Consider the following 26383-nt stretch of genomic DNA (forward strand, 5'->3'; position numbering starts at 1 on the left):
AAATGTATATATGTAATGATAATGTACAAACTAGAACATAATAGCAGCACTAGCTGATGTTTACCTTGTTTGTGGCATCTATAAACTTCACGCCCTTATAGGACACAGACAGTACTATGGTGGGGATCTTCTTCATTTGTTCTGTAGACTTCTTACAAAAAGAGGAAGAGGAGGACAGATCAGCAGACAGTCCCACAGTCTCTGATATTAACATTCATGAGCCCCCGTCAGACATTTAATACAAAACATAATCAATTATTTACATGTAGTTATCATTATGTCCTCACCAATACCCCAGATTGTGTCTGATCTTGTATCAAAATAACAATTAAAATGTTCTTACTGGGTTTGTGGTATTATATAGCACATACAGCCCTGCTAAAATAACTGGTCTTAGTTTTTGTCTCTTTTGTTTAAGCTGAGCTTGTTAAGATGTGTATAGCTGGTTAGAGCCTCTGCCTGACCAGTGTCCATTCTGATCCAACAAAACAAACCAACCTAACCAGCATGAGGAAGCTTGGAGGCCAGCTAAGCACCACAGGCTTTTAAATCGACTTTGTGTGAGCTGTGGAATAAATCATACGGCTGATGATGAACTGCAGAGATTTAAAGTTAATTTTCATATCTCCCTACACCGTCATATCAGCTGTCAGGGTGGATTATATTTATCCAGACCTGATTTCTCCTTTAACTTCTCTGCACATTAGCAGGCCTTCACTGCGCCGTACCTGTCAAAATATTCAGCTTAAAACAAAGAGCGATAGATACAAGACCTGTGAATGCATTAATGTGTTTGCGAAGCACCGAGGGTGAGGGGTTTAAAACTCCCTGCCTCATTTAAATATGCAGAGAGGAGAAAGATGGAGAACAGATGGTGTTTTACAGGCGTACAAAAACAGAGCAGCTGAACTGTGCCCCGGTGTTAAATAATCTCATGAGGAAAGGTCTGGGATCGTTTGGTATTGTATGGTAATGGGTGATAAACCCAAGTCACAGTTTTATGGGTAGCAATGCAGGATTTTGAACCAGGCCTTTAGACAAGAGCTCGTGGCACACAGTGTGTTGCCATAATCCTTTAAAAACTGAGATGCTTTCTGATTTCTTAAGGGTTGTGTGTTATTGTGACCTGAGTTCGGCAAGAGCACGGCTGGACAAGTCTGTTAAGTGGTTACCATGGTGACACAACTCTTACCCTCATTTTTGCGCAGGCATCATGTGTGGACTCAGTACCCCGCAGCTCCTTCACCAACATAGACCCCAAATACTGCAAAATACACACAAACAGCAATTGAGAAAAAAACATGATGTACAAAAAAAACAAAAGCATCATTGTTTTTCAAGATTGTACTATAATCACCCAGACATCCACAATTAAACACTTTAAAGGTCACTTAATATGGCATTTTTTTAAAGATGTAATAGTTTTGGGTGTGCCCAGAATGTGCCTGTGAAGTTTCAGGTCCTATAAAGACCGTTTATTATCCCATGTTGAAAAGGCTTTGGTGTGTGCAGGGAAAAGTGCTGTTTTTGTGTGCGTGTCTCTTTAAATGCAAATGAGCTACTGCTTCTCTCCCTGAAAACATGTTATATATACCGAAAACATACACTGATTTTAATAAGACAATCACCTTTATTGTGCATAATGAATGTGCAAACATTTATTATGTAAAGAAGATTTAAAACTGCAATTACTACTGGTCTTTGGATGGTTGTGGGTGGGGCTTGCGCAAAGTGATGTCAGTTTTCTCAACAAAAAAAAACACACCAACTCTGTGGTTGTGTACACACAGAGGCAACTCACAATTATATTCAAACAATACATAAAAAATTAATATTATAATATTAATAATATTATAATATTTAATAAAAAAATTATCATTTTAAATTACCTTTAATAAGACCATCAGCATACCTCATGTCTTTTTCAAAGGATTATAATATTAATATTTGAACATATCATGTCCACTTGAAGAGTTTGGTTCCAAAACGTGATAAAAACCATTAAAAAATTTTTTACCGCCAAAATCAGTATTGTATCTGGTCAGTATTAAACAGTAAATTCTACATTTTACGCAAAATCTGATATCCGCCGTGTTATCTTTTCTACCTTTTTTCCCAAAACACGATAAACGCCAGTCCTCCTTCTCTGCAAAATGCAATAAATCTGCTCAACAAATCACAGCGCACCATTCCACGCATCGTAAACAATAATGGCGGCGCGTTGAATACACACAGAATCCTAGTTTTCCTCATCTACTTTGTACTTCCTGATCAACAAACAAACAAAAACAAAATAAAGCTTTAATGGCATAAATAAACCTGTGGTGCTTTTCTGTGGCGGGGAAAAACGCAAGCCACTCGGGCGAAGGAAAAATGTCGGCTGTTGCTTGTTCTTCTGACAGCATCAAGCTTCTTTCATGCTAACACCTTGACCCCAGGGGATCTTATGAAAAACTTTACATTATTTTACTAAAAATCAACGAAAATCGAACAGGGCCAAAACATTTTACCGCTTATCGCTGTCAAAAAAGTTCAGCGACAACTTCCAATGGAAGACAGCAATGACAGTGTTCTTAATATGACAAAGTAAGTGTTTTGATTAATGACATTAATATTGATTTTTTTTAAATAAGTGTATACCACTAGTCAACTAAATGAATATAACATGGCAAAGATGAATGCACATTTATATATTGATTCAATAGATTTATAGCATTTTTTTTAAAAAATTGCGGAAAAATTATCAGTTTTTATAATAAATCTTTGAAAATCAAATTATGGATTTTAATTTTGGATTTAAAATGTTATTATAACCTAAAGATGCTATGTGAAAGTTTGTAACATAAAACAGGGGTTTTCATCTTGTCACTTTCTTGGTATAGAAAACACATTTTACCCAAAATAGTCAAAATGGATTTAATGCGTTTTGAAACCAATCATGTTTGCTCGTACCAAAAACAGCCATAATTTAGTATTTTCTTAACATTTTCCATCCTCTCCACTGAAGCACTATCTGCACAGATGGCACGTCACTTTGAATGCGAGTGTCAGATAAATCAATAACTGTTAGGAAGCATTGTACAGTGAAGTGCGTTGAAGTGTAGATGTGCAGGGATCTGGTTAAGTGTTACACTGCACTGCTGAACATCAGACAAGGACAACCTTGAAACCCAGCACGCTGTGTTTCACACGAAAGTAATCTGGCATCCACCATCAGTATGTGTGCGACGCTGTTTGGTTAAGCACTCGGTGAGTCTACGACTTATTAATCGGAGACTGAAATGCAGATTGCTAAAACACACTTCATCCTACTTTCAGTATTTGCATTTTTATTGTGTTGTGTAGACAAAATGTTAGATGCGCTCTTATTTGTAAGTCATTTTGAATAAAAGCGTCTGCTAAATAATAATAGGAAATGTGTATGTATTGTTTAAGCAATACTCAGATAGCTAAACACCACCAGTGTCACCAATGCCTGAATGCTTTCGGCACGTATTATGCGTTCATCGAATATTTTAGCTTCAAGTACAGATTTGAAGTAAAACCTAATTTAGTCTGCTTTAAAGCCCTTTTAATACCGATAGGTATATAAGCCATGCATTCATCCAGTCATGCGTCCATTCATCAACATTAACCTGGGAAAACACTTGACCTTTCACCTCTAATCGGTCAGTCACGCTTATATGTGAATTCTGTCCATAAACTCCATTGCCGTTTTTCGGCACGAGAGAATAAGCCAATAAAATTTACATTGCTGTTGCTAGGAAACAGAGTGGGTTTATGTAAGCTAATACTAGAGCTGCTCGATCCCGTCGAGGCGCTGAAAAAGCTGTATTGATTGAAGGTTAAAACACCATTATTCACTGCTGAATAACTGAAGGACTCACGATAGATAGCCTTCACTGCTTGATTTTTTTCTTTTGGTATCTGATGGCTCACAGGAGCCGGCCAAGACCAGCGTTTGCAAGACAAAACGCATTCCATTTAATGTTTAGATGTATGCTTTGTTTGTAATAGTGTTTGATATACTTTTACAATTTGGGCGATTTTATTTACCCTTGTCAAAAATTCAGCATCGTATAACACACTTACATATGCTTCATAGTCACAAGACTGGAATATAAGCTTCTCAGGATGGTGCTGCCAGTACTGCACAGGTGTAGATGACGTCGCCTCGTTCGGAGGCCGTAACGTGATTGGCTCGCACCATTCCCCTTGCTGGGAAAAGGAGGGAGAGGTCAACACAAATCAAAAATTAAAGATCAGCATGTATGGATTCAGCTCACAAACATAAAAGCAGATAGTCTTTTTGCTTTTTTGAAAATCACTTATAAAATCAAGTTTTCCCAAACTGGTTGTTTGCAGGAGTTAATGAAAAATGTATTATAAATAATTAAAGTTATAATAAATAATAAAAGTTTTTTTTTAATAAAAAATCTTAATACTAACAAAAATATTATATTATTTATCATGTGACTATTACAGTACACAACACTACAATATTGTGCAAAATTAACCGATACGTTTTATGTGGCAAAAAAATGAAACATGCAAATGTGCTATGTAATTATTTAAATATTTACAAAAATATCTTGCGGTGCGGGTACTTTAAGTAAATAATTTAGGTCAAGGTGGTTCGGCTGACAAAAAAAGTTTGAAACCGGTGGTATAAGGTTGAGACTGTAATTGAAAGGTTGCTGAGCGGTTAAATTAGATTTATGGCTGTCAATTTAACACATTCATTTGGTACAAATTTAATAAAATTTTCATTAAAAACAGTGCATTTAATCATGCAGTGTTGCATAATAAATTAGCACATAATAAATTATCATCTTTACGCACACAAAGCATGGGGTACAAAACCTTTCTGAACTGTTTTGACAAAAAGGTCTTTGTAAAAAATGCTTAAAACAGATGCAAAAACTAATGAATGACCCCTAAAGTTTACAGATTGACAAACTAGTTTGCAAAATGGATTGCGGTGGAAAACTTCTGTAGTATTTGTCTATTCATCAATGATTTACTCTACCATAATAACATAAGCATTTTCTCTGCAAATGCATGCAAACATGGTTAAATATAATTAATTTGAACATTTTCATCGATTGACAGTCCTGGTTCAGACTGTGATTAGTTGTTAAGCATTCGGATTCGGTTTTATTATAATGGTCCATAGCCTTTTTGTCATGATGATATATTCCCTCTCTTTCACACTTTATAGCTCTTTGTCTCTTTCTCTCTGACAATTTATGCAGCCACAGGGCAACTGATAAAGGGTACAAAAGAGAGACCATGAGGGTTTTTGTAACAATTAGTCATTTGGTTCAGGTGCAATAACTCATTCCATTCACATAATCACACACGAACACACACACACATTACTGCATCACAGATAAGCTCTAATGGTACAATGAGTTATTTTAGTATACAAAACACACAATCACTACTGTACACACACACACTCCAAAGTCTGGTCACACATGGACAGCAGGGTAGTGCACTTAACGCATGTGCACTAACTTACCATACTGACTTGTGCCATCTGCCTTTCTAGTTTGGAGCGCGGCACGTCCTCAAAGTAGTTGTCGTTGCGTCTGCGTCTGGCGTCAGCCTGCATGATGAGGTGTTGGACGTCCAGTGATCCGGCGTTGGGGTATGCCTGATTCAGAGACGGGGACAGCTGAGGGGGAGTGTGGTTCCCAGTGGGCTCCTACAGGGGGCGATAAACAAAACATACACTGACTACCTGTTTCTGGCTGGCTGTTTGCATTGAGATATACAGAAAACCCTACATGGTTGGCATGGGATTGACCTGTATACCATGAGCACATTGTCCAAATTTTACTTGATACAGTATGCATGGACAATTTCATTACAGATGGGTAATTCTCGCGAAGTTAGACCATGAAACATTTTGATTTTATAAAAAGTAAATGCAAAGTAAAAGTAAAAGTATCAAAATAAGAAGCATACAGTTACAAACATCTCTTTATGTACTATTTTGCACCTGATTTCAAATTTTTTTCCACAATTTTCATTACCGCAACATGTCCATGACTGGATTTGGGTTCTTTGACATGGAAATATTTATAATTAAAAAATCTAAAAAAAATAAAAAGCTTCAGTGCATGTTATACTATAAACATTTACAGTAAAGAAATATGTGGTATTTGATGATCATTGGTATGTAGAGACAATAATAAGGAATATAAATGTGTCCAAAAAATTTTTCTCATCCTCTGCAACAATTTTCAATCATTGTTTAAGCCCTCAAGGAACTAACATTTAAAAAATAATTATTGGAAGGGACATAATTGACCGTGACACCCAAGATGGCTACCAGGTAAGCAGTTCTTATTTTTTCTCTCCAGATAAAAGTAGAAATTTTGTTTATCATAGTACCTGGACAACTTTTTAGTTCTCATTACCGAAACATGTGTTTGTAAATGCATATATTTAATGTTACGGTAATGATATTTTTTTATAATGATAATCTAAAAAATGTAAATAATTCTATAGGAAATAGGAAGACCTTAATCTTACAGTATATGTGCAAAAAAAACTTCAAGGGTTTTTTAAAAGAATCTGATGCTGGACACCTTCTAAATCTAGATTTCGTAAGAATCCCAACATACCAAATGCATCAATTTCTGATGCCAGGGGGATCTAAAAAAATCCTTAAAACCATGAACTGTTTGAACTGTGATTTTTTTTACACTTTATTCAGTTAGTTTTTACTGCCGCTTGTAGATATATTCATGTTTACGTAATAGATTTTTTACATATCCCACTATTTCTGTGGTCCATCCTTAAAGAAGGAATATGTGTTCAGCTGCGGGTGGCTCACGTGGACTGACTCTCATATCGATTAGACTCCCTAAATAGAGGTTGAGGAGCATTCGCTGCATTTGAGAAAAGCTGTTTGATCCAGCCAGGAAGATCAAGTTAAATCCCCAGAGCGACTGTGGCCAAGAGAAGATCGTAGCTCTCAGGATAAGGAGAACAGGGCTGGCAAGACGAGGCTAAATCACAAAGTTATTTTCTGTTCTCTTTAAAACTTTCCGACCTTTACGAGACCATTAATCTTGAGATATAAACAACGCAAACACGCATATAAAGACAAAATGGAAGGTATGCTGTTATAACATTACAATTTATATTTGTTAAGCTTTCAATTACCAAAAAAAAGCATGTAAGAGAGTTTTTGTTGGACACAGACCTACGAGGAAGTCATAAATGTTTTACTCACCCTTAGAGAGATAGCCCGTGGTGGTTTTTGCGGAGGGTCTTCGTGCAATCGATCTCCAAGAGAGGCGAGGATTCTTTTTCTGTGGCCGATCAAATTAATCTTAAGAACCTTAGAGAGAAAAAGAGAGACAGGAAGAAAAATGAGTGCTCATCATTTTCATGGGTCGAAAACCCGCTGTTTGTAACCGCTAACCACCAGCATCCAGTTTGTCCAGGCGGGAAATGCACTGAAATACTGCTGTGCTGGGAATATTTGATTTACTGTAAATAACAGAGTGGAACAGTCGGATGATTCAAACCGGAAAAAACGCTTAAATTTTTCTATCGAGAAATTGTTTTTTAATGACATTCAAACCGTTTAAAACAGACCTACAACAGGCTAAAAGGTTGCCAGTCTTGTGCGAGTACTTGCATTTCAGTACTTGCCGATACCGATACCAAGTACTTAATAAAAAAAACATGATTTAAATTTACAGGTAACAGCTTTAGTCATATAATTTAACCAAAAAACAAAGGACTAGTTTTCCAGTTTGTTGTAAACTCTGCCTCTTTGGACAACACAAGAGGCATTAACCCCTTACACGCCGCTCAAACATAGACATTTCTCAGACCGTGGTATCGATTCCAGGTATCGGGGGACTTTTAACGAGTATGAGTACTTTAGAAAAATGTGGTATCGAGGCCGATACCCGATACCAGTATCGGTATCGGTGCATCCCTATTTGGCAGACACCTTTATCCAAACTGACTTGCATTGCATTACAAAGTATACATTTATTCAGCATGTATGTTCCCTGGGTTCGAACCCATGACCTTCTGCCATGGTAATGCATTGCTCTCCCACTGTGCTAAACAGGAGCTTCCTTTGTGAAGTTCATCATAGTAGCTGTATCATATAATGGACAAAGGTGTTATTATCATGCAGCTGAGTGCAATTTTAACATGTAATAGCTGTTTCAGGTGCTGAATCACATAAGGAGATGCATCTGCTTTGCCAACCACTATCAACCACACAAATCCAACAAGCAAGGTCGGGAATTACGACGTGCAAATTATATTTGTTACTGAATTTTCGGATGTGTATCTGTGATCTGATTTGCATGATTATTTAAGTGCTAAAACAACAGAGACTATGCAGATAAATAAATTACAATATCAGTAGGCTCTCTTCATTCCCTTTGTGTCTGTTTTATACAACTAGAAGTATTTTTATGCTTCTGCCCACAAGAGGTTTACATGCAGTAGTGTCTGGGGTGCATCCGGGGTTGTAATAATAAATAAAATACAGACGGTCCCTAAACAACACTAGTCGGTCTGATGACACAAACACAGAGATCAATAACGTCTTAAGAAACTATATCTTTTTTAGTCTGCCCTATTTCTCTCACACACACGAAATGACAACTGCGACAAACTGGGAATTACTCCACCCAGTTAATGAGGATACATAAAGACGTCTCTGTCACCCAGTTCAGCCATTAGTGTAAACTAGCTCTCGCACAGAAGCATCAAACGAATGTTAAGAAGGTGGTTTAGTCAAAGTATTTCATTGGCTGGCTTTGTCACGTCTGTCCCTATAGCAACAATGTTCTCTGGCTTCATCTATAATGATCGCTATTATTTTACCCTAGAAAATTAAATCAATGGGAGGCTGTTTCTTTAGAACAAATCATGGTTTTCAATTACACCGTAATATCCGGCAGTGTTGATGTGTGATGTTGTGTTTATGCCCTGCAGGCATAGGAGGAGGGTTCCTACACTCTTTACCCAATGAATTCCCATTAGTTTTACAGATTGTGACCGACCGAGTCAAACTAATCAGGTGATGAATCATTCACACTGATTTATCAAATAATTCATTTATAATAATAATAAATAAATAATGTTTTCACTGTAAGCTTATTTATAGGGCTGTGTATTAGCAAGAATCTCGCAATACGTATCACAGGTGTTGCAATGCATGTGTTGCGATACATTACGATGAAGCGAGGCGATATATTGGGATTTTCCTATTTTCAAATATAATAGGATATAATTTTAGGAAAGCTGTCATTGAGAACACAACAAACACCATGTGCAAAAAAAAAAAAAAAATTGTGAGTAGCCCCTATGCTAGTACTTCTTGTCACGAAACAACTGCCATGAATTTGATTGCCAATGATTTTTATTTCTAAAAATATCAATATTGCAATTTTTTTTTTACAATATTGCCAAACAAAATATCAGGATACTCACATGTATTATTTTAATTATTTATTCCATAAGATGATTTAGAAAACAGAGCTGGTATGTCCGGACAAATATTTCAAAAACGCATTCAAATTTACATTTAGTAATAACTAATAAAATGTATTTGTGTGATTTTTAAATAATTTTTTTTGTGATGTTTACACTTGCGTGCCATCAAGGTGAATAAAATATTTAATATTTTTTATTCTTTCGCGCAATTGGCGGTTACATCATACATCATACATTTTTCAGGTCCATTCAGTCTTTGTTTCATAAAAATTGTGAAAAATAAAAAAAATGTATTGCATAAAATCAACATAAATACACTGGGCCCTATTTTAACGATCTAAGCGCATTGTCTAAAGCGCACAGCGCAACGTCTAAATGGGCGTGTCCGAATCCACTTTTGGTTTGTGCGAGCGCATGGTCGAAAAGGGTAGGTCCTTTTTTTTATGAGTAATGGAAGTATTTTTGGGCCTAATGTGCAATAAACCAATCAGAGTCTCAGTTCTCATCCCCTTTAAAATCCAGTTGCGGTGGCGCTATGTCTAATCCCTATTTAGATGACGGACTTTGTAAACTGAAAAACTAAGTGGAGGAAGAAGACCACCAGTTTAAGATTAATGTTAAATAATTGTGTTGTTTTTCACTTGTATTGAAATTGTTATTTTTTTATTAAAACCTTTAAAACCCATTTTCTTTTAGTCAACGAATGTAAATCATATACAATAAATCCGTGAGGTAGCATTTAAAAAAAAAAAAAAACATTTAAAAACAGATGCATTTTACATTTCAATCCTTTAATCTTTCATATTTAAAAGCGTTTTTGTGCTGCTGCGCATTCATGTATGTGATAAGCAAACCCCCGTTGTTGTCCCGTTTATAGGCGCATATTACTAATGCGCTCTTTAAATAACAAAAAACATATTGCGCCATTGATTTTAGACTTAAGACCAGGTTTTTGTTGGTCAATGGCGTAGTCTATTTTAGTTGCCTCAAAATAGCAATGCGCCAACAATGCGCCTGAACACATCAAAAGGGGGCGCAAAAACATTTGCTATTTAAACAACGTGGCGCTTAACGTGAAAATTATAATTGCGCAGGGTGGAAACTAGCAAAAGACACTTGCGTCGTGATTGTGCTGCATTGCGCCGGGTGTAAGATAGAGCCCACTATGTGCATTGAAATATACACCATGCATGCTATCAAAACAAGTTTTTTAAAAAGATTTTTGAATTTCTCATCTTGCCAAACCGTGTGTGTCACTGACCCATAATCATGATAGAATTTATGCCTTGTCCTTTCTAAAGTTTCCTAACTTTTCTAGGTTTTTCCACGACTGTGGCCACCCTTTAAAAGATGTGTAGTACACTATTGACAACATTAAAATTAGTATTCGGGTCCTTGTTCATTGAGCACGATTAACCCACAGACCTGTCAACACCACAAGCCACTGTGGAAGCTCCCTCTTACTCCAGTATCAAATCAATACCCTGGCAAATCCAATATAGTGCCAGAAACAGGCAGGAGGCAGACGGCAAAAAATTACAAACAATTTACTGACTAAACGATTGCTTGATCCAGTGCAACTCTTATCCTCCATACAGGATAAAATACTTCATGGGCAGCACTACTTACATGGAGACACATTTCAATGTTCTTAATTCATTAGCTATTGTATATATATATAATAATACATTGATTAGGCATTAAAGAGGTTTAGGGCACAAAAGGCACATTAACCCTGTTTAAACCCTATATCAGTGCTTCCCAATCCTGATCCTCAAGGACCCCCTTCCAAAATTTTTTTTTACATATTTAAAAACCTGATTCAACTAATCAGCCTCCTTTCAAAATGGTAAACATGTCTCCCTAACAAGCTAATGAGTTAAATCAGGTGTGTTAAATAAGGAGACATCTAAAAGTTTTTGGGAGGGGGTCCTCAAGGACCAGGATTGGAAAGCACTGGTCTAGATAATTGGATTGGAACAAACAATGAAGGGTTATGTTGAAGTTGGGTACACACCATAGACTGTAAAAAAAAAGATGGACGCCGCGACGCCGCTTCCTTTCATTGTAATAAACTGAACACAAAATATCCTACGATGGTCTGTGGAGCCCGGAGGCGGAGCCACCATATCAAACTTCCGCCCAAATGCTTTTGCGCCCAATTCAACCTACCCCTTAAATGTCTCCATTTAATTGTATGGTTAAAATAAGGTAAGTTAAATACAACTAATTTTGTCAGTGTGAAATAACACAGAAAACGAAAAATAATAGTAAGTTATATCTTCAGTCTTCCCTCGAAGCTCAGAGAGTCTGCTCAGAGAAGCTGTCAATCACAAATGTCAATCACGCCCAAATGACACACCCCATTTCTATAGCATCAAATTACTAGCTTAAATTAAACTTGTCACAAAAATGAACAGCGTGATAACAACTACCTTAAAGAACCAAACCATCTGCAGCCAGCCACCAGGGGGCGATCTAAGAGCCAGCGGCTTCACTTTTTAAGATGAATGAAGCACACCCGGTACATTCACACACACTTTCATTTAGCCAATATGCAGAGTCAGTCTGAGAAAGAGTTCACAAGAATGCAAAAGTTATACTATTGATAGTCACATACAAGCCTTTAAAGCAGCAAATGAGAAATAAACAGAGAGAAAAATGAGCAGATAAGAGAAATAAAGAGCATGCAAAGTATGTACAGTACAGTGTACTGCATGACAGTAAAAGAAACGGAGTGAATGAATTTAATTTAAATGCAAATGTGTAACGCAGGCTGCAGCAGAGATGCAGCGTGTCATAAAGAAAGACAGCACAGACAGAGAGATAGCAAACACGGCTTTAACATATGCATAGCGGTGCTTAGATAAAATACATGCAAACATTAAGGCCCTAACGGTGATAAAAAAGCAGTCATGTGTTTTAATCACTGCGACTGCTCGCAGACATTACTCGCAGACTGCTCGAGGATATGCTGACTGCTGTAATGTATTGCAAAGCTACTGAGTGAAAACCTCATAGCATCTGCTAACACACTAGGCACGTTACAAATCACCTGCTATCTATACTAAATATAATAGGACAAGGATTTATTCTATTTTAGGATAGTATACAGTTTTAAGTGGTTTTTGCAACAGTGCATGCTTTTCGGGCCAATCCCAACTACTCCTTGTTCTGCAGAAGAGAAAGAGCTTGTGACAGTTCTTTTTCAACCATTTTAGCTGTAGAAGTATGAAGTAATGTGACGTAAGAAATTTCTGTGTAAACTGTGTTAAGCATTCTTACATAAATTGTTTTATAAAAATGAATGACAATAGTGGATTTCTGAACAGACATTAATTCTTCCCATGTTTCATGAATGAGAGCTAATATAGACCTATGTGACCCTGCCTGTTAAAAAAAGACAACTAATGTCATTTTTTGTGATTGACTGTTTTCTACATAAACTACAGTTTCTGTATAATGATGATATCTTTATTGACTAAGGCCATGTCAAAAATTTAGATCATACTTTGGCCCTGTCCCAAATGGCTCACTTCATGTGGACTTTCGGTCCCATGGCCTTAAATTGCACGTGCTCGCTTAGTCTACGAATTCATAGGGTATCCCATCTGTCATTTTTACGCTCCGAAGTGTGCTTATCAGCGCCCCCTTTACACCCTTGATGCTGTCTTCAACGAAGCCCACACTGCTGCACGCTTCACGCACTTTACCAACCCAGAAGTCCTTGCGAAAGAGCAATCAGACGACGGATGGGAGGAGTTCACTTCTCTTCTTATTTCTGGCTTGACGCTCGAGTCTGTCCCAAAATATGACCCAGTGCACCCTTGTGGACTCATGTCAAGGGTCCCTAAAGTCTGCACTACATGATGTCATAAAAATGTAGACTCTGAGGTTAGAGGTCTTCTCGGGCCCAAGGAAATGTACCCGACCTGAAATGACCCGAATCACTTTATACCTGAACCCGACGTGCATCAATAATTTTTTAAAATAAAGACCCAACCCGAGACAAAAACGAGAAAATTAGAACCGAGTCCGACCCTAACTAGTCGCATTTTTTTTAACCCGACTGGACCCGAATGTAAACGGCACCGTACATTAGTTTTTGTTATCTGACAACGACACCAAGATAACCGCTAAAATGTACATTTAAAATTGACTGACATGTCTGTCTCAACGAAAATTAACCTACCGCCAGTCACACAATGTCGCAAGCGCTCTTGGCAAACAGATGAGAGATTTGAAAAGGACATTGACGCACACACGCGAGAGAGTTCGGGTCTTCTCGTAAGGCAAAAACACATTCATTTTAAATCACCCGAGAACTTTTAGACCCGAACCCGATCAGGTCTCGGGTCGGACCTCGGATATTCGGATCTAAGTGGACCAGTGAAGACCTCTACTTTGAGGAAGTCCACAAGTCCAGAATGTGCCATTTGGGACAGGGCCATAGATGCTCCTAATCTCATCATTAAATAATGAAACTTTAGCCATGATTTCACAGGCTGGGTCACACTACAGTAATTTTGCAAAATTCTTACCGTTATACAAACAACATGTGGCAATGTATAGTATAAAAATCAATTTAAAACACAATGATGTGATGAATGAATGAAACAATAAAAGATGTGGTATAATGTATTGCATTACACTTCACTTTGCGGTATAGGCGGCAGAGTAGTAGTCCATATTGAAGTCTACACAAAGCTACCGCAAAAGTAGACCAAGTGCTGTATATATTTTCACATCAACAGAGTAAAACATACATTAGCGTGTAAAGTAGCATGAGAAATGAGTGCTAGTAAGACAACGGAAACAAGATTGCTCCCATTATAATCAATGAGGCTGTCCAGACTGCAAACACACAGTGGTGTTGATTTTAAAGGAAGCAATAAAAACAGTGATTACACTATGAAAGACAGACTAATAGAGAAAGAACGAAATTTGTTGGTGTGTAAACTTTGATTGTGAAACGCCTGGTTGCTTTGCAGTACAATAAACGCTGCAGTTATCCGACAGCACTGAGGGTTTTTGTGTTTATATTGCGGTACATGATAATATGTGCCCGTGCAGCTTTAAGCAGAAAGGACTGCTTAAAGTTACAAACAGTGAAACATGGATGAATTAGAAAATATAGAGATTGACGTGCTTTATATTGAGAGTTAAATGCACGTAGTAGCTAAGATAGAAAACGTAATGTTTATCTGACAGGCACCTTTCTATGCGTATATATCCTATGATTCGATTTCTGTACCTGTTGCTAATTTTAGACCTTACTTAATGTGCAACTTTATTCGTTTTTATAAATGTTTGTATACATTTTTCTTTATTTGATTCTTACCCTTTTGTTTGCAGATCTGAAAAATTATCCCATCCGTGCCTCAAAAACTCTAATGTAAGTTTTGTGATCCATCACACCCCCAATAATATCAATCAATATTATCTTGATGTAGATAGCACTTAGCACAATTACTCATTGAAAAAATAATATATACTGTCATCACAATATAAATTTAGGGGTGTGCGAGGCAAAAAAGTAACTTGGGGGTTAGTTGGACTGTTTACATTGTTGCAAAATGTTGAGCTTTTGTTTTGTTTTTTGGTATTTCAAAAAACGATCTCCGGCAAATTATTGGAAATGTATAATGGTTTTCAAGAGAGTTTTTGATGAATAAGTGTTTTGGTGGCATGTAAGTACATTTTTTTATTATATGTTTTGAAAAAGTTGGGTCTGTAAGATACCAAATCCAATGCTAGGTCATATTAATCAGTGTCTTGTTGACTAAAACATAGCACCGATTTGAAATATGTCTGCAGAAACTTCTTTGGTGGGCTTGAAAATATTTTGACCTAGCGGGGTTAATTGTAACACTGTGTTACAACTAACCCCTCAGCACTTACGATATGAAAACCGCTAATGTTAGCGTAATTCTTGCCGTTGTTTTAAATAATCTACACACAGATGATTGCTGGCTGCCAACAAAATAAATGTGCCTGTCTTATCAAAAATCATGTGTCAAATTCTTTAATATTGATTGAATAAGGTCACGTCAAAGATTGAAATCATAATGAAATGAATGTCTAAAATCAGACTTTGATGCTCATTATCTCAGAATTTGATTTTGAAACTGTGGTATGGATATTAAAGACTGGGTCACATATAAAAAAATATTTTGTCATAATTGTGCAGCTTTTTCCCACATTTGTATCCATTTATAATTGAACTATTGTTAGAAAAGGGCTGGATGAATGAATACAGTGTGGATACCTGTCTATTATAGGCAGATATATAAACAATATCCACTTCAAGTATATAGACACAATAGTATTGAAATATTTTCCTGCAAACTTAATTTTTAGCAAGTGTTACAACTAACCCCCGCCTGTTACAATTAACCTATGGGGTAAGTTGTAACGTTTGGACTTCTGTCACGTTTGGTGTAATTTTCCAAGAATGGTAAGTACTAGAAACAGACATTAAATGTTCATTTGTAGCAGAGATGTGTGTGTTGCTTGTGTAAAAATATAATTAATCAAACTCAAATATTTTTTGAATGATTGAGCAAAAAGCATTAGGTTGTGCCCCGCTCTCCCCTACTACTATGGAATAATTTTGGTCATATAGCCCAGCTCAAGACAACACATTTCAAAGCTTTCAAATCAAAAACCTCAGGGTGACTAATTAATGGAGCTGAATTAGAGTGTTTACCCGCCAACCAGTTTGTACTTCCTTGACACCTAATCATGGAAAATGTCCTTGTGTATTCATGGCACAAAGAAAATCACAGTACGAATAAAAGATTTCTCCGCTCTGTAGAGGATAATCAAACAGAATCACAATCAACAGCACCCACCAGAGATGTGACATGTTTACTCCGTAATTAAGAGTATTGTTAAAAAACATTCACCCATTTATGCGTAAACTCGCCTTGTAGAGACAGACTCTTCCCTTATTTGAGCGTAATTGCTGCAGTGTTGGATTTAAAATCACAGTTAATCCTATTAGATTAAAGAAAGTGAGCAGGCCTGAAGAAGGGATTAACCTCCAAAGACCAGAGACAGAAGTGTAATCTTCACCACGGCAGACACACACACACACACACACACACACATACAAACGTAAAAACGACTTTTTTAAGACTTGACAACCAAAGGTTTGAGCTCCATACGTAAAATGTCTCCATAAAAATGCGCTCCATCTAAAGGTCAAGTCAGGCCAGAGCAACACAGCCACATAACTCTATAATCTCATGCCTCGGGCACCAGCAGACATAAGTAATCGAGCTCTGAATGAACCACGGCATGGATGAGCAGTTCCTCCTAATTGAGGGAGCCGAGGCGCAGAGGCCCGTCTGAATACTGTACTGTTTGTGCTTACAGCAGCATTCGTGCATTGGATTTTAATGACCTGGGAAGCACAAAGTCCCTTTTCATTCTCTATCTCCATCTAAAAGCACAACATCTATCCCACGCTCAGCCGTGCTGCGTCCCAACGAACATCTCACTAATAATGAGAAGAACTCTCATTGTTTAGTCTTACCCATCCCCACTTCTTATTGGGCAATATGCACATTGATTGGCTAATTGACTGTAAAGCTCACATGATTGGTTGAGTGACCTTTACGCCATAATATAGTAGCTATGTGAACTTTCTGCTTGCCGTCGCAATCTCTCAATGTTCTGCGTACGGCACAAGACATCTATCTTTAGATATTTGTAATATACAGTGTACCGTACCGCACGTCTGCCTTGCTACAACGGACAGAATTTATTAATAAGAGCCAATCGGCGTAGACATAACACGTTTTTTATTGCCGTGATAACCAGCCAACACGGCCCACGCACAGAATGTAATAAGGTCTAGCGTATATGCGTTCGTACGTGTAATGTGTCCACAAATCTTCCTAATCTTCTCTGTCCTGGGGCTACTTCACGGATTTTGCTCAGAGCGACTGTAATTTTTTCATTTTCACCGCTCGCATTGATGGATTTCAGGGCAGCCAACGCCACCCGAGACGGAGAAGATGCGGGTCCGGTGGAGATCAATGATCCGGTCACAGCTGGTGCACTCTAAAGCCAAATCCAGTCTCGACCTTCGCAGGTACAATTCGAACAAGCCTGAAGCCACCGCAGCTTACCGTTATCTATCCCAGATCCATTTATAACCAGCACCTCCCAACCAAAGGGACAACTGGAATGGAACCAGAGCCTGCCAGTTACCTAGCAACTATGGAGTAAGTGGCGGAGCTATGCGTAAAAACCCAACAGGCCTCCCAAGCAACGTAAAGGATATACAGCAGTGCGTTAGACCAATGGTGTCACAAGTAAAGACGTGATGAGCCAGTGAGGGGAGATGTTACATGGCTGGATTAAGCGATGATGATAAATGAGAATGTAGAGGACTATCAATGACCTCAAACTGTACACAAAGACAAGGAAAAAAGATGCCAGGCCAGTTTCTCTCCTTCGTGCTTTATACAGACACTCTTTTATTCTCACACGCCCACTCATCCTTGCACGCTTACCAACAGACTTGACAGACCGAGAATGAAACTGTGGAACATGAAAATCGAGAAATGGGATGCCTGTGTATTCAATGTGAATAATAAATTGTATGGACGCGCAAGTGTTTTCTAGAAATACAGAGACGTTTATTTTCTTTGGGTTATCTCGAGGAAAGCCTGAATAATAAGGCTGGTGGTGGGTTTCTGATATCACTTGTTGTCCTAAACTTGTATCAGTTACTTTATTCTTTTAAACGCAAAGATATTTTGATAAATGATGGTAAGCACACATTTGATGGTACCCACTGACTTCCATAGTAAGAAAAACAAATATGGGCATTATCAACTAAGTGTGCTTACCAAAATTGATCAAATTATCTTCTTGTAAGTCAGGCAGACGTCTCCATTGCTTGCAGCGTTAAAGATCTCTACTTTTAGTCTGCGCTCGCAACCCTCAAGAGCGACATAAGGACCAACAGCAGGCGGATCAACAGCATCAGACCGGCAGCTTTGTCACATCCTGCACAGCGCCAAACCACTGATTGGATCCAAGCTTCAAAACACCACAGGATAAAACAGCAGAGGGCCCGGAAGTGTCCTGACATGACGTCCGCACCCCTAGAATAATGGGTCTTGCTTTTTATTTAAGGCTGATTTTAGACTGGGCTTCAAAATGTCAGTGGCTGTAACTTTCCAAATCAGATATCAAAATAATAAATAAATATGTAATATACATAAATATATTACATTATTCAGTTTATTGCATACAACACTTCACAAAAAGATGTCTGGTCTGATTCTCACTTCAGTGCTGATGGATCTAATCTGAGCGCATGACAGTGGAGCCATGCATGTTGAATAATTTGTCATACTGTCATATGTGAAGTTTAAAGGATGCATAAAAACATTCCCTTAAATTTCAACAACATTTGCAAGCCATTTTAGTTGCGTCAGTGAAACAAGATATTCAACAAGAATAAAAATGTTATGCATTGAGAATCAATTTGATTACGAAAGTCTATTCCATACCAAAGTTTGTCATAAATTGTGGAGATCTACTCTCATCCAAAAACACCATCAGCCTGCTGGTTTCATTTTAAAATTGACATTTTTATTGGAATGTGTATTAAAGTATAAATTCATGTTGACTTCTCCAAATCAATTTTAAAGGGATAGTTCACCCAAAAAATTCAATGCTGTCATCATACTCACCTTCATGTTGATGAAGGGTGTAAATCTTATGTTTAGGTTCAGTCCTTTAACTTTAATGGCAAAGAAAATGTTATAACTTAGTCTCTATTTTCACAAATGTCACTTTAGTCATTTCATCAGTATTTAACAAATGTGTCTTTTGCTGCAAAACCCTCTAAGTGCATGCAAGCTTTTTGGGGCAAAAACATCCATTTCTAAAAAAAATCCACTTCTTTGGACAAGATAAACAGTTGCAAAATCTTTAAATATGCAACTAGAAACATTTCAAATGATGACTGTAAAATTTAAGAAACTAAACCACACATTTGGGAATCTGTGATCCACGTGACTGCCACATTCAGGTTTAAAAAAAACGTTTGCAGATTTTCCATCTCAGCTCCTCGTATCTTTTTTTGTGTTTAAGAGAATAAAGAAACTCATACAGGTTTAGATTAATGATGTGAGTAAATGATGACAGAATTGTTATTTTGAATGAACTATTTATCAGTAAATAAATGAAATCGATTTTATGATATTTAATGATATTTTTCCGAACTTGTCCCGAGAGGAGGATTCTGGGAAGTAATGTGGAATTTGATCCTTTCACTTTGTTTTAAGAAGGATTGCATGTTCCTGCGCATGTTCCTTCTAAATTGCAGATTTCATCCTTATAATCCAATAAAATTAACATGAGTGGAATGAAAGAAAAATAACTTTCTGATTGGACAAGACTGTGGAGCCACTGCAGAATAAATGATCAAAAGCTAAAATATTTGCTCATAAACACACACTTGCAAGCAATTTCATCCCTTTGTTTTCTGTGATTTATGAAACAGCTGTTAATGGAACAGAAGCGCAGTTCTGCTGTAGTCCGTCTGTGTGTCTAACACCAAGTCCCAAACAGGCACAATGTGACAAGTAATGTTTGCACTTGATATGAAACTGCTGAGTTAAACTATCACAGCTAATGAAAAACATATTTTATGTTAAATACACAGAACAGCTCAAAGGGATAGTTCACGCAAAATGAAAATACTGACCCAAAATGTACCCACCCACAACAAATAAAAAAAAACAAATCCTATGGAAGTCAGCTGTGTGCTTATCATTTATCAACATATCTTCTAATGTGTTCAACAGACTAAATAAACTCATACAGGATGAGTAAATAATGACATAATTTTCATTTTTGGGTGAACTGTCCCTTTAAAATAGTCAGCAGGGCTGTCAGCACTTGTCCTATAAAATAACTTTGTTTACATTCAACCATCAGTTTTGCTTAACTTTCACATTCCCTTTACACTAAAACCACTATTGTGGACTAGATAAAAACTCAACCTTTGTTTGCCCCACCTAAAAAATCCTAAAAATCTAACCTAAATTTGAGCAAACACTTCGAAACCTCAAAGCTTACTGGCTCCATTAACTTCCACATCAAGCCCAATCCACATGTGGACGGCATACAGTAACTACAGTATGAGCTTTCTTTCAATGCACCGAGGTTGATCCACAGCACAGTGCGTCTCACGATCATTACGCAACGCTGCCTTGCTGCTGTTCTTCGCCGATCCTTTGTGACTCCCTCACTGCTGACTGCAGAACGTAGCTAATGCACATAATGGAGACGTCTGCCTGACTCTTTATCCCCAGGCGTAATAATCCTTGATGATCCGTGCCATCCATATATTACACGGGGTGTGAGGTTATACTGTATCTTTGGATTTAGAAGGTATAAGAAGAGGCATGTGCATACATGCACGTAATAGTACTGGAATGCACATGGGTAGTTGAAATGTCGATATCAAGAAATTTTTATATTTCTAAAAGTACAAATGTTGCATTAAAGTCTCAAATGAAATGTGATCATTAAAATAGTAAGTGAATGTTTTATATGTATTGCACAAAACACATCAGTTTCACGAAACAAAACATCTCAGTATTTCGTCAACTTCCCCCACACACACAAACTGTAACTTGCATTCACTTGCGTAAAGCAGTGCATGCACACACATGCACATCACACTGACTGAACCCCCCATATATAATATACCTTATAAGTAAAAAAAAACAGATGATGAAGACGAATCATTAACTGGCTGTTTGCAGGTCTAAAAACATCACACGCTTGCCGGCTGCTACTGCAGCAAGCGGAGAACAAAAGCTGTAACGGTGCATTAATCTTATAAAAAACAACTAGAGGCAGCACGATCCCCCATAATCCACCATCTGCCCCTCTCTTCTTGTGCGAGCGACTTACCCAGAGTTTCAGTGTCTTAGTTCCCAACCATCCAAGAGTTCCTGACCTGCCTTGACGAGCTTCCTTAACTCCCTGCTGCTTTCAACTCAAAGCCGCGAGTCACGAATACTTGCATAGTTCTGCGGCTGAGCCAAACCAGAAGAATTAAGATTTCTTCCCCTTACTTCCGAGGCTTTAAACCGCAGCAGCGTTCACCAGCATTCGCTCCTCCTCCAGCAACAGCGGTCTATGTCTGAACACGTCACCCCCTCTATTTCTCGGTCTCCTGTTTCTCACCCCTTTCCTGGTTACTATGGATACTTGCTCCCATCCAGAGGAGCAGGCACGGTTGGGGTACGGTGCAGGTGAGCGTCCGTTCAGCGCGTAACGCGGTGATAGTGTAAGACCGGAGGCTGTGCACCCTTCTGCCTCTATGCTTTCTCCACATCAATCTCCAGTATCTGTTCCTCCCCCTCTCTCTCTTTCTTTCTCTCACCCGCTCACTCACTCGCTCTCCTCCATCGTAGCTTTATTGTTTAACATGCTCAGCACTGGCGCTTTGCTAAGTACACTGCAGTGGGACTTCTTTCGGTGCTCTTTCACACAATAACGCTATTTAAGTAAGCTAGATGTCTGGCTTTACGCCTTAGCACAGGTTCAGGTCTGTTCTGGTGATAAACCGCAGGGAAAGTCAATACTTGATGGAAATAAATAATGCATCTAACAAAATAACCTTGGACCATTAGGATTGATAAATATATAGGTATATTAACCTTTAACCCGTAATGGACATCACATGTTTTGCGGTTCAAACCAATAACAATGATGATCAACCAATCAAAATAAGGCACAGTGATTATACACCTAAAACAGGTCTGAATGGGTTAAAGGGGAAAACCACTTTGTGTATCATTTGTTGACTTGACATTACAATGAATATTTTTTGGTGCATTTTAATCGTTAAGATTACAATACAGACGTCACATGCACTTGTATTTGAAAAACACATACAATTTGAAAATGCATTAAAGTGTTTGCAATGCATTCATGCTTTTGGCAGACGCTTTTATCAAATGACTTACAGTGCATTTAAGGTATATATTTTATCAGTACTGTATGTGAGCTTTGCATTGATTTAATTCGTTTGAGCTACATTTCTTGTTTACAATTTGTTGTGTCATTACTATTAGGGCTGGCTATTGCGACCAATTTAGTGATTGGATTCATTTTTTATATGGTTTCGATTTGATTCAATTTCAATTCAATCCAATATTGATTTGTTATCAATATTTCATAAAAAATTTTTTTGCAAGGAATTTATTTGGTGTGCTGTTACTTTAAGACCTACACGTAATGCACAGATCCAATATTAGGGTTGTGAATCTATCAGGATACAATGTTTACTGAACATTGCAATGCTGGAAGCTGGTATATATATTGGGATATATTGGTATATTTCTTATTTTGGGAATAGAATAGGATATAATTTTAGGAAAGCTGCACCTCAGAAGGTACATAGTGTCACTCTTGAAGTTTAGAGATGAGAAAACTGCTCGGGATGTAAACTCAAAACGAAACAACTGCCATTAATCCTAGAAAATAAAATAGATATTGTGTTGTATTGTTTTTGAGAATCAATAAAGTATTGGCACACAAAATATCTGCACGTGTATTTTCTTACACCCCTATTCGGTATACTGTTAGGGGGCGTGCACACCAAAGCTTTTACGCCCGCGGCCAGCGCATGAAACTCAGCGTTTTTTAAATAAGCCAGCAGCTAACGTTTTTTTCCACGCTGAAACCGGCCCTTCGCTGTTTTTCCGCGCTCTGCGCTGAGCGTCGAGAATTGAAAGAGATTCAACTTTGAGTGAAAAGCTCCGCTCGTCAATGTCTGTTCTTACACGGCCATCCAATCACAATGGAGGAGGGGCGGGACATTACCACAGCAACCAACCGGCTCACAGCTCAAGTATCAGAGCTACCAAAGCGCTCCGCTGAAAAACAGCTGGCATTTGGCATCCATTGGAGTTTCTGTTTTATCTACGCACTTGTCCCGTCAAACTAAAGTATAAACGCAGTATCACTCACCTGATATTGCTATTATAGTGATGAGAAATAACTGCAATAGCGTATTAGATAAATAGGTGTTGTGATGGAGCGTCAGACATGTTGTTGGGATGAAAGCACACATATGCAGCGGTAACTTAATTCCAATGATCTCTCTGTAAAAGCAGATTGAGGAGACATTTTATTTTAGTCTTGAACTCAATTATTTCAATCCTCCGAGTGCATGCAGCCGAGTTTTTGAATGTCCACATTCATGAGGCGCATTCAAGCATCACAGAGTTTCTGCGTGCTTCTCCATGTCGCGTACTTGCTGTGACGGGCGGGCTCGCGCAGATCGCGTGTATGCGCTCTTGAGTTGCATTAAACCATATCGATATGAGCGGTATTGGCCAATTCCCCAACGTGTAGGGAACCCATATCGATATATCCCCTAAATCCAGTATACCGCCCAGCCCTAGTGTCCAGCCCCTTACACATACATTTTCTTCCCAAATTATTTACATTCACACAACAAAGTACATTTACGAGGATGATCGCTGCAGTTTTTCATAATTTTGTGTAAATATGTCCTTTCAAACACAAGAATATGACCTTCTGAATCCTTGATATGCGGCTGTCTGAGTGGATGCTTTGGACGCGCACAAAACTCAAACTGCATGTGAGTAGTGCATTGAGAACTGTTACGCATTTTGTTTGTTAAATATTTAAACAGGCAAGACCTTAAACACTTTCGTTAAGGTGCCGTATTAGCCTGATCTTTCAACTGACCTGTGCATTGTTCATGCTTGCCCCGGGCCATCTGTCATTTTTGTCAAGCCCTACCACTGAAGTAAAGGCCGCACATTGAGAATCAATATTGTTTTGTTAAACTAAAGATCGATTAAAATCGGAAAATCAATATTTTTTAATCCAGCATGTCTCTAGGTCCTTCTGAAAAGGTCTTTACAACTTTTTTTTAAATTAAAATCAGCTATGGTTTATTAGATGCGTCACACAATATGAGCACATATTCATGCACGACCCTGTCGATTCACCTAATGCCCATAAAATATGGATTTTAGCAAATTAGTCTGGTACAACAGTCTATTTCGTAGTTTACCACAAATTATAAGGCTATGAGCGACTAATCCATAGAGTCATGTAATGAATACAAATACATTTTTACAGTTTGAAACCTAAACCTCCCTCCATGGTCATGCTTACTACAGTAAATCTATTTTTATGCATCTGCTTCAGTGGCTCTCTTTAAGAAATCGCTCTTTCGTGAGTTCATCTTCTGCCCAACAGCAGGTTCTGCGAGGAAAGATTAAAAATCTCAGCGCAAACAAAACTCAGCTGACATGTGGCAAGAAATGTGTGTCAGTATGCGTCAATTCAACACATAAACCTACAGGCCTGTACACCCACACGCACTTACATATGCATTTCGGTGTCAAAGAAAATCTTCCGTAAAATATACGCCGAAAGGAAAGAATAATAAAAGACTGAAATTGAGAATGTGTGTGTGTGTGTGTGTGTGTGTGTGTGTTTGACTGCTTTGTTAACAAAGGCAGTAGCCATCTGCTATAGTAAGAAAAGACAATTTGCAATCTGTGCGTTTGGACATGCGACAGGAAGTAATAAAAGCAGGAACGCAACATGGAAGGACATGAAAACTCATTTTGACACACACAAGAATCTGTGAATCGAAAACATCGGACCACGCACGCTTAAAGGATACATGCCCTTACACACTTACTCACATACCAACACGTCAGTTTTGACTCATTTGTACTTCGCAAGCCGTCTCTATGGTAACTACCACTAGCAGTCATGGCAACCGGTTAACAGTTGTCAAAAAAAGAGCTAAACTATTATTACCAGCTAAAAGACTATTGACCGCCTACTAACACTGCCCCAAAAACAGAAAACGCAAACCGGCATACCAACGACTGCTGCACACTGCGACACGCAATGTTGATATTTAAGTGAATTAAATATGTGTAACATTCAATTCAGAACCTCACAAATATAGATATTGTGACATGATTTTAATGTAAGGTTATAATGTAACGTAAGGAAATTATAAAGTAATGCAAGTTTACTGTTTGAGTATAAAGACCCCCAAAAATGGCAGATCTTGTGTGGACAACCAAAGTATTAAAGGGCACCTATAATGTGCATTTTTACAAGATGCAATAAAAGTATCAGCGGTTCTCAGAATGTGTATGTGAAATTTTAGCTAAAAAACCCCCAAAGATCATGTGTTGCAGCATGTCTAACATACCTGCAAATGCAAATGATCTCCTCACTCTCTTGCCAAAGAGACAGTGAGTGCTTTCAATTAAAAAAGATCTGATTTCTGTGAATACAGTCTGAGATAATAAGTATCTCACTACTGAGAAATGGCGGACGGTGTACAACTGAGGGTTGAAATTATATTAATGCAGGACTGTCAGTCATTGGCAGTGGGTGGGGCCTTATCAGTGTGACGTCACATTGATAAGAGAATAAAAAATGAAAATCTCTAATGAGACTTCTTCAGTTTATTGGCGATTAAAAAAGGAGTGGGTGGGTTTTATTGTAGGGTGGTTGTGTTCACACACTGCCAACACACATTTATCTCCAAACACTTTGTAAAAGAGGATTTTACATAATGGGTGCCCTTTAAAATACATTTAATGGAATTTGAGTGTGTTTAAAAATGCTACTGTGAAACTTATAGTAAAATGTAACTGTGGTAATGATGGTAAATGCATAAAACAGAGGGTTTTTTGTAATAGTGTGAGTAAGAGGAACAAGCCTGTGTGAGGAATGCAGACATGTTTAACCCTGTTATGAATATTGGCACATGGATGCTTGTGAAAATCCTAACTTTGGACATAATGATGTGGTACACACAAACAGGCTTTAACATGCA

The 26383-nt window shown here is 37.9% G+C and overlaps 1 protein-coding gene across 4 annotated transcripts in view; it reads right to left on the bottom strand.

Annotated features, from left to right (window-relative positions):
• Nucleotides 1–26383, bottom strand: part of anks1b (ankyrin repeat and sterile alpha motif domain containing 1B) — a 248589-nt gene that overhangs the window by 10709 nt on the left and 211497 nt on the right. For 2 of the 4 annotated variants that reach the window (XM_065268490.2, XM_073814739.1), the window contains 5 exons: nt 7250–7357; nt 5525–5710; nt 4093–4218; nt 1193–1264; nt 65–151 (listed from right to left, as the gene is read on the bottom strand). In XM_065268490.2, the coding sequence (XP_065124562.1) occupies nt 65–151; nt 1193–1264; nt 4093–4218; nt 5525–5710; nt 7250–7357 (579 nt within the window). Of the gene's footprint in view, nt 1–64; nt 152–1192; nt 1265–4092; nt 4219–5524; nt 5711–7249; nt 7358–21438; nt 21868–26383 lie in introns of those variants that run through there. The other 2 variants (XM_065268492.2, XM_065268491.2) reach the window with 2 other exon arrangements.

The sequence above is a fragment of the Paramisgurnus dabryanus genome, chromosome 1 (genome assembly GCF_030506205.2).
Source record: "Paramisgurnus dabryanus chromosome 1, PD_genome_1.1, whole genome shotgun sequence".
NCBI lineage: Eukaryota > Metazoa > Chordata > Actinopteri > Cypriniformes > Cobitidae > Paramisgurnus > Paramisgurnus dabryanus.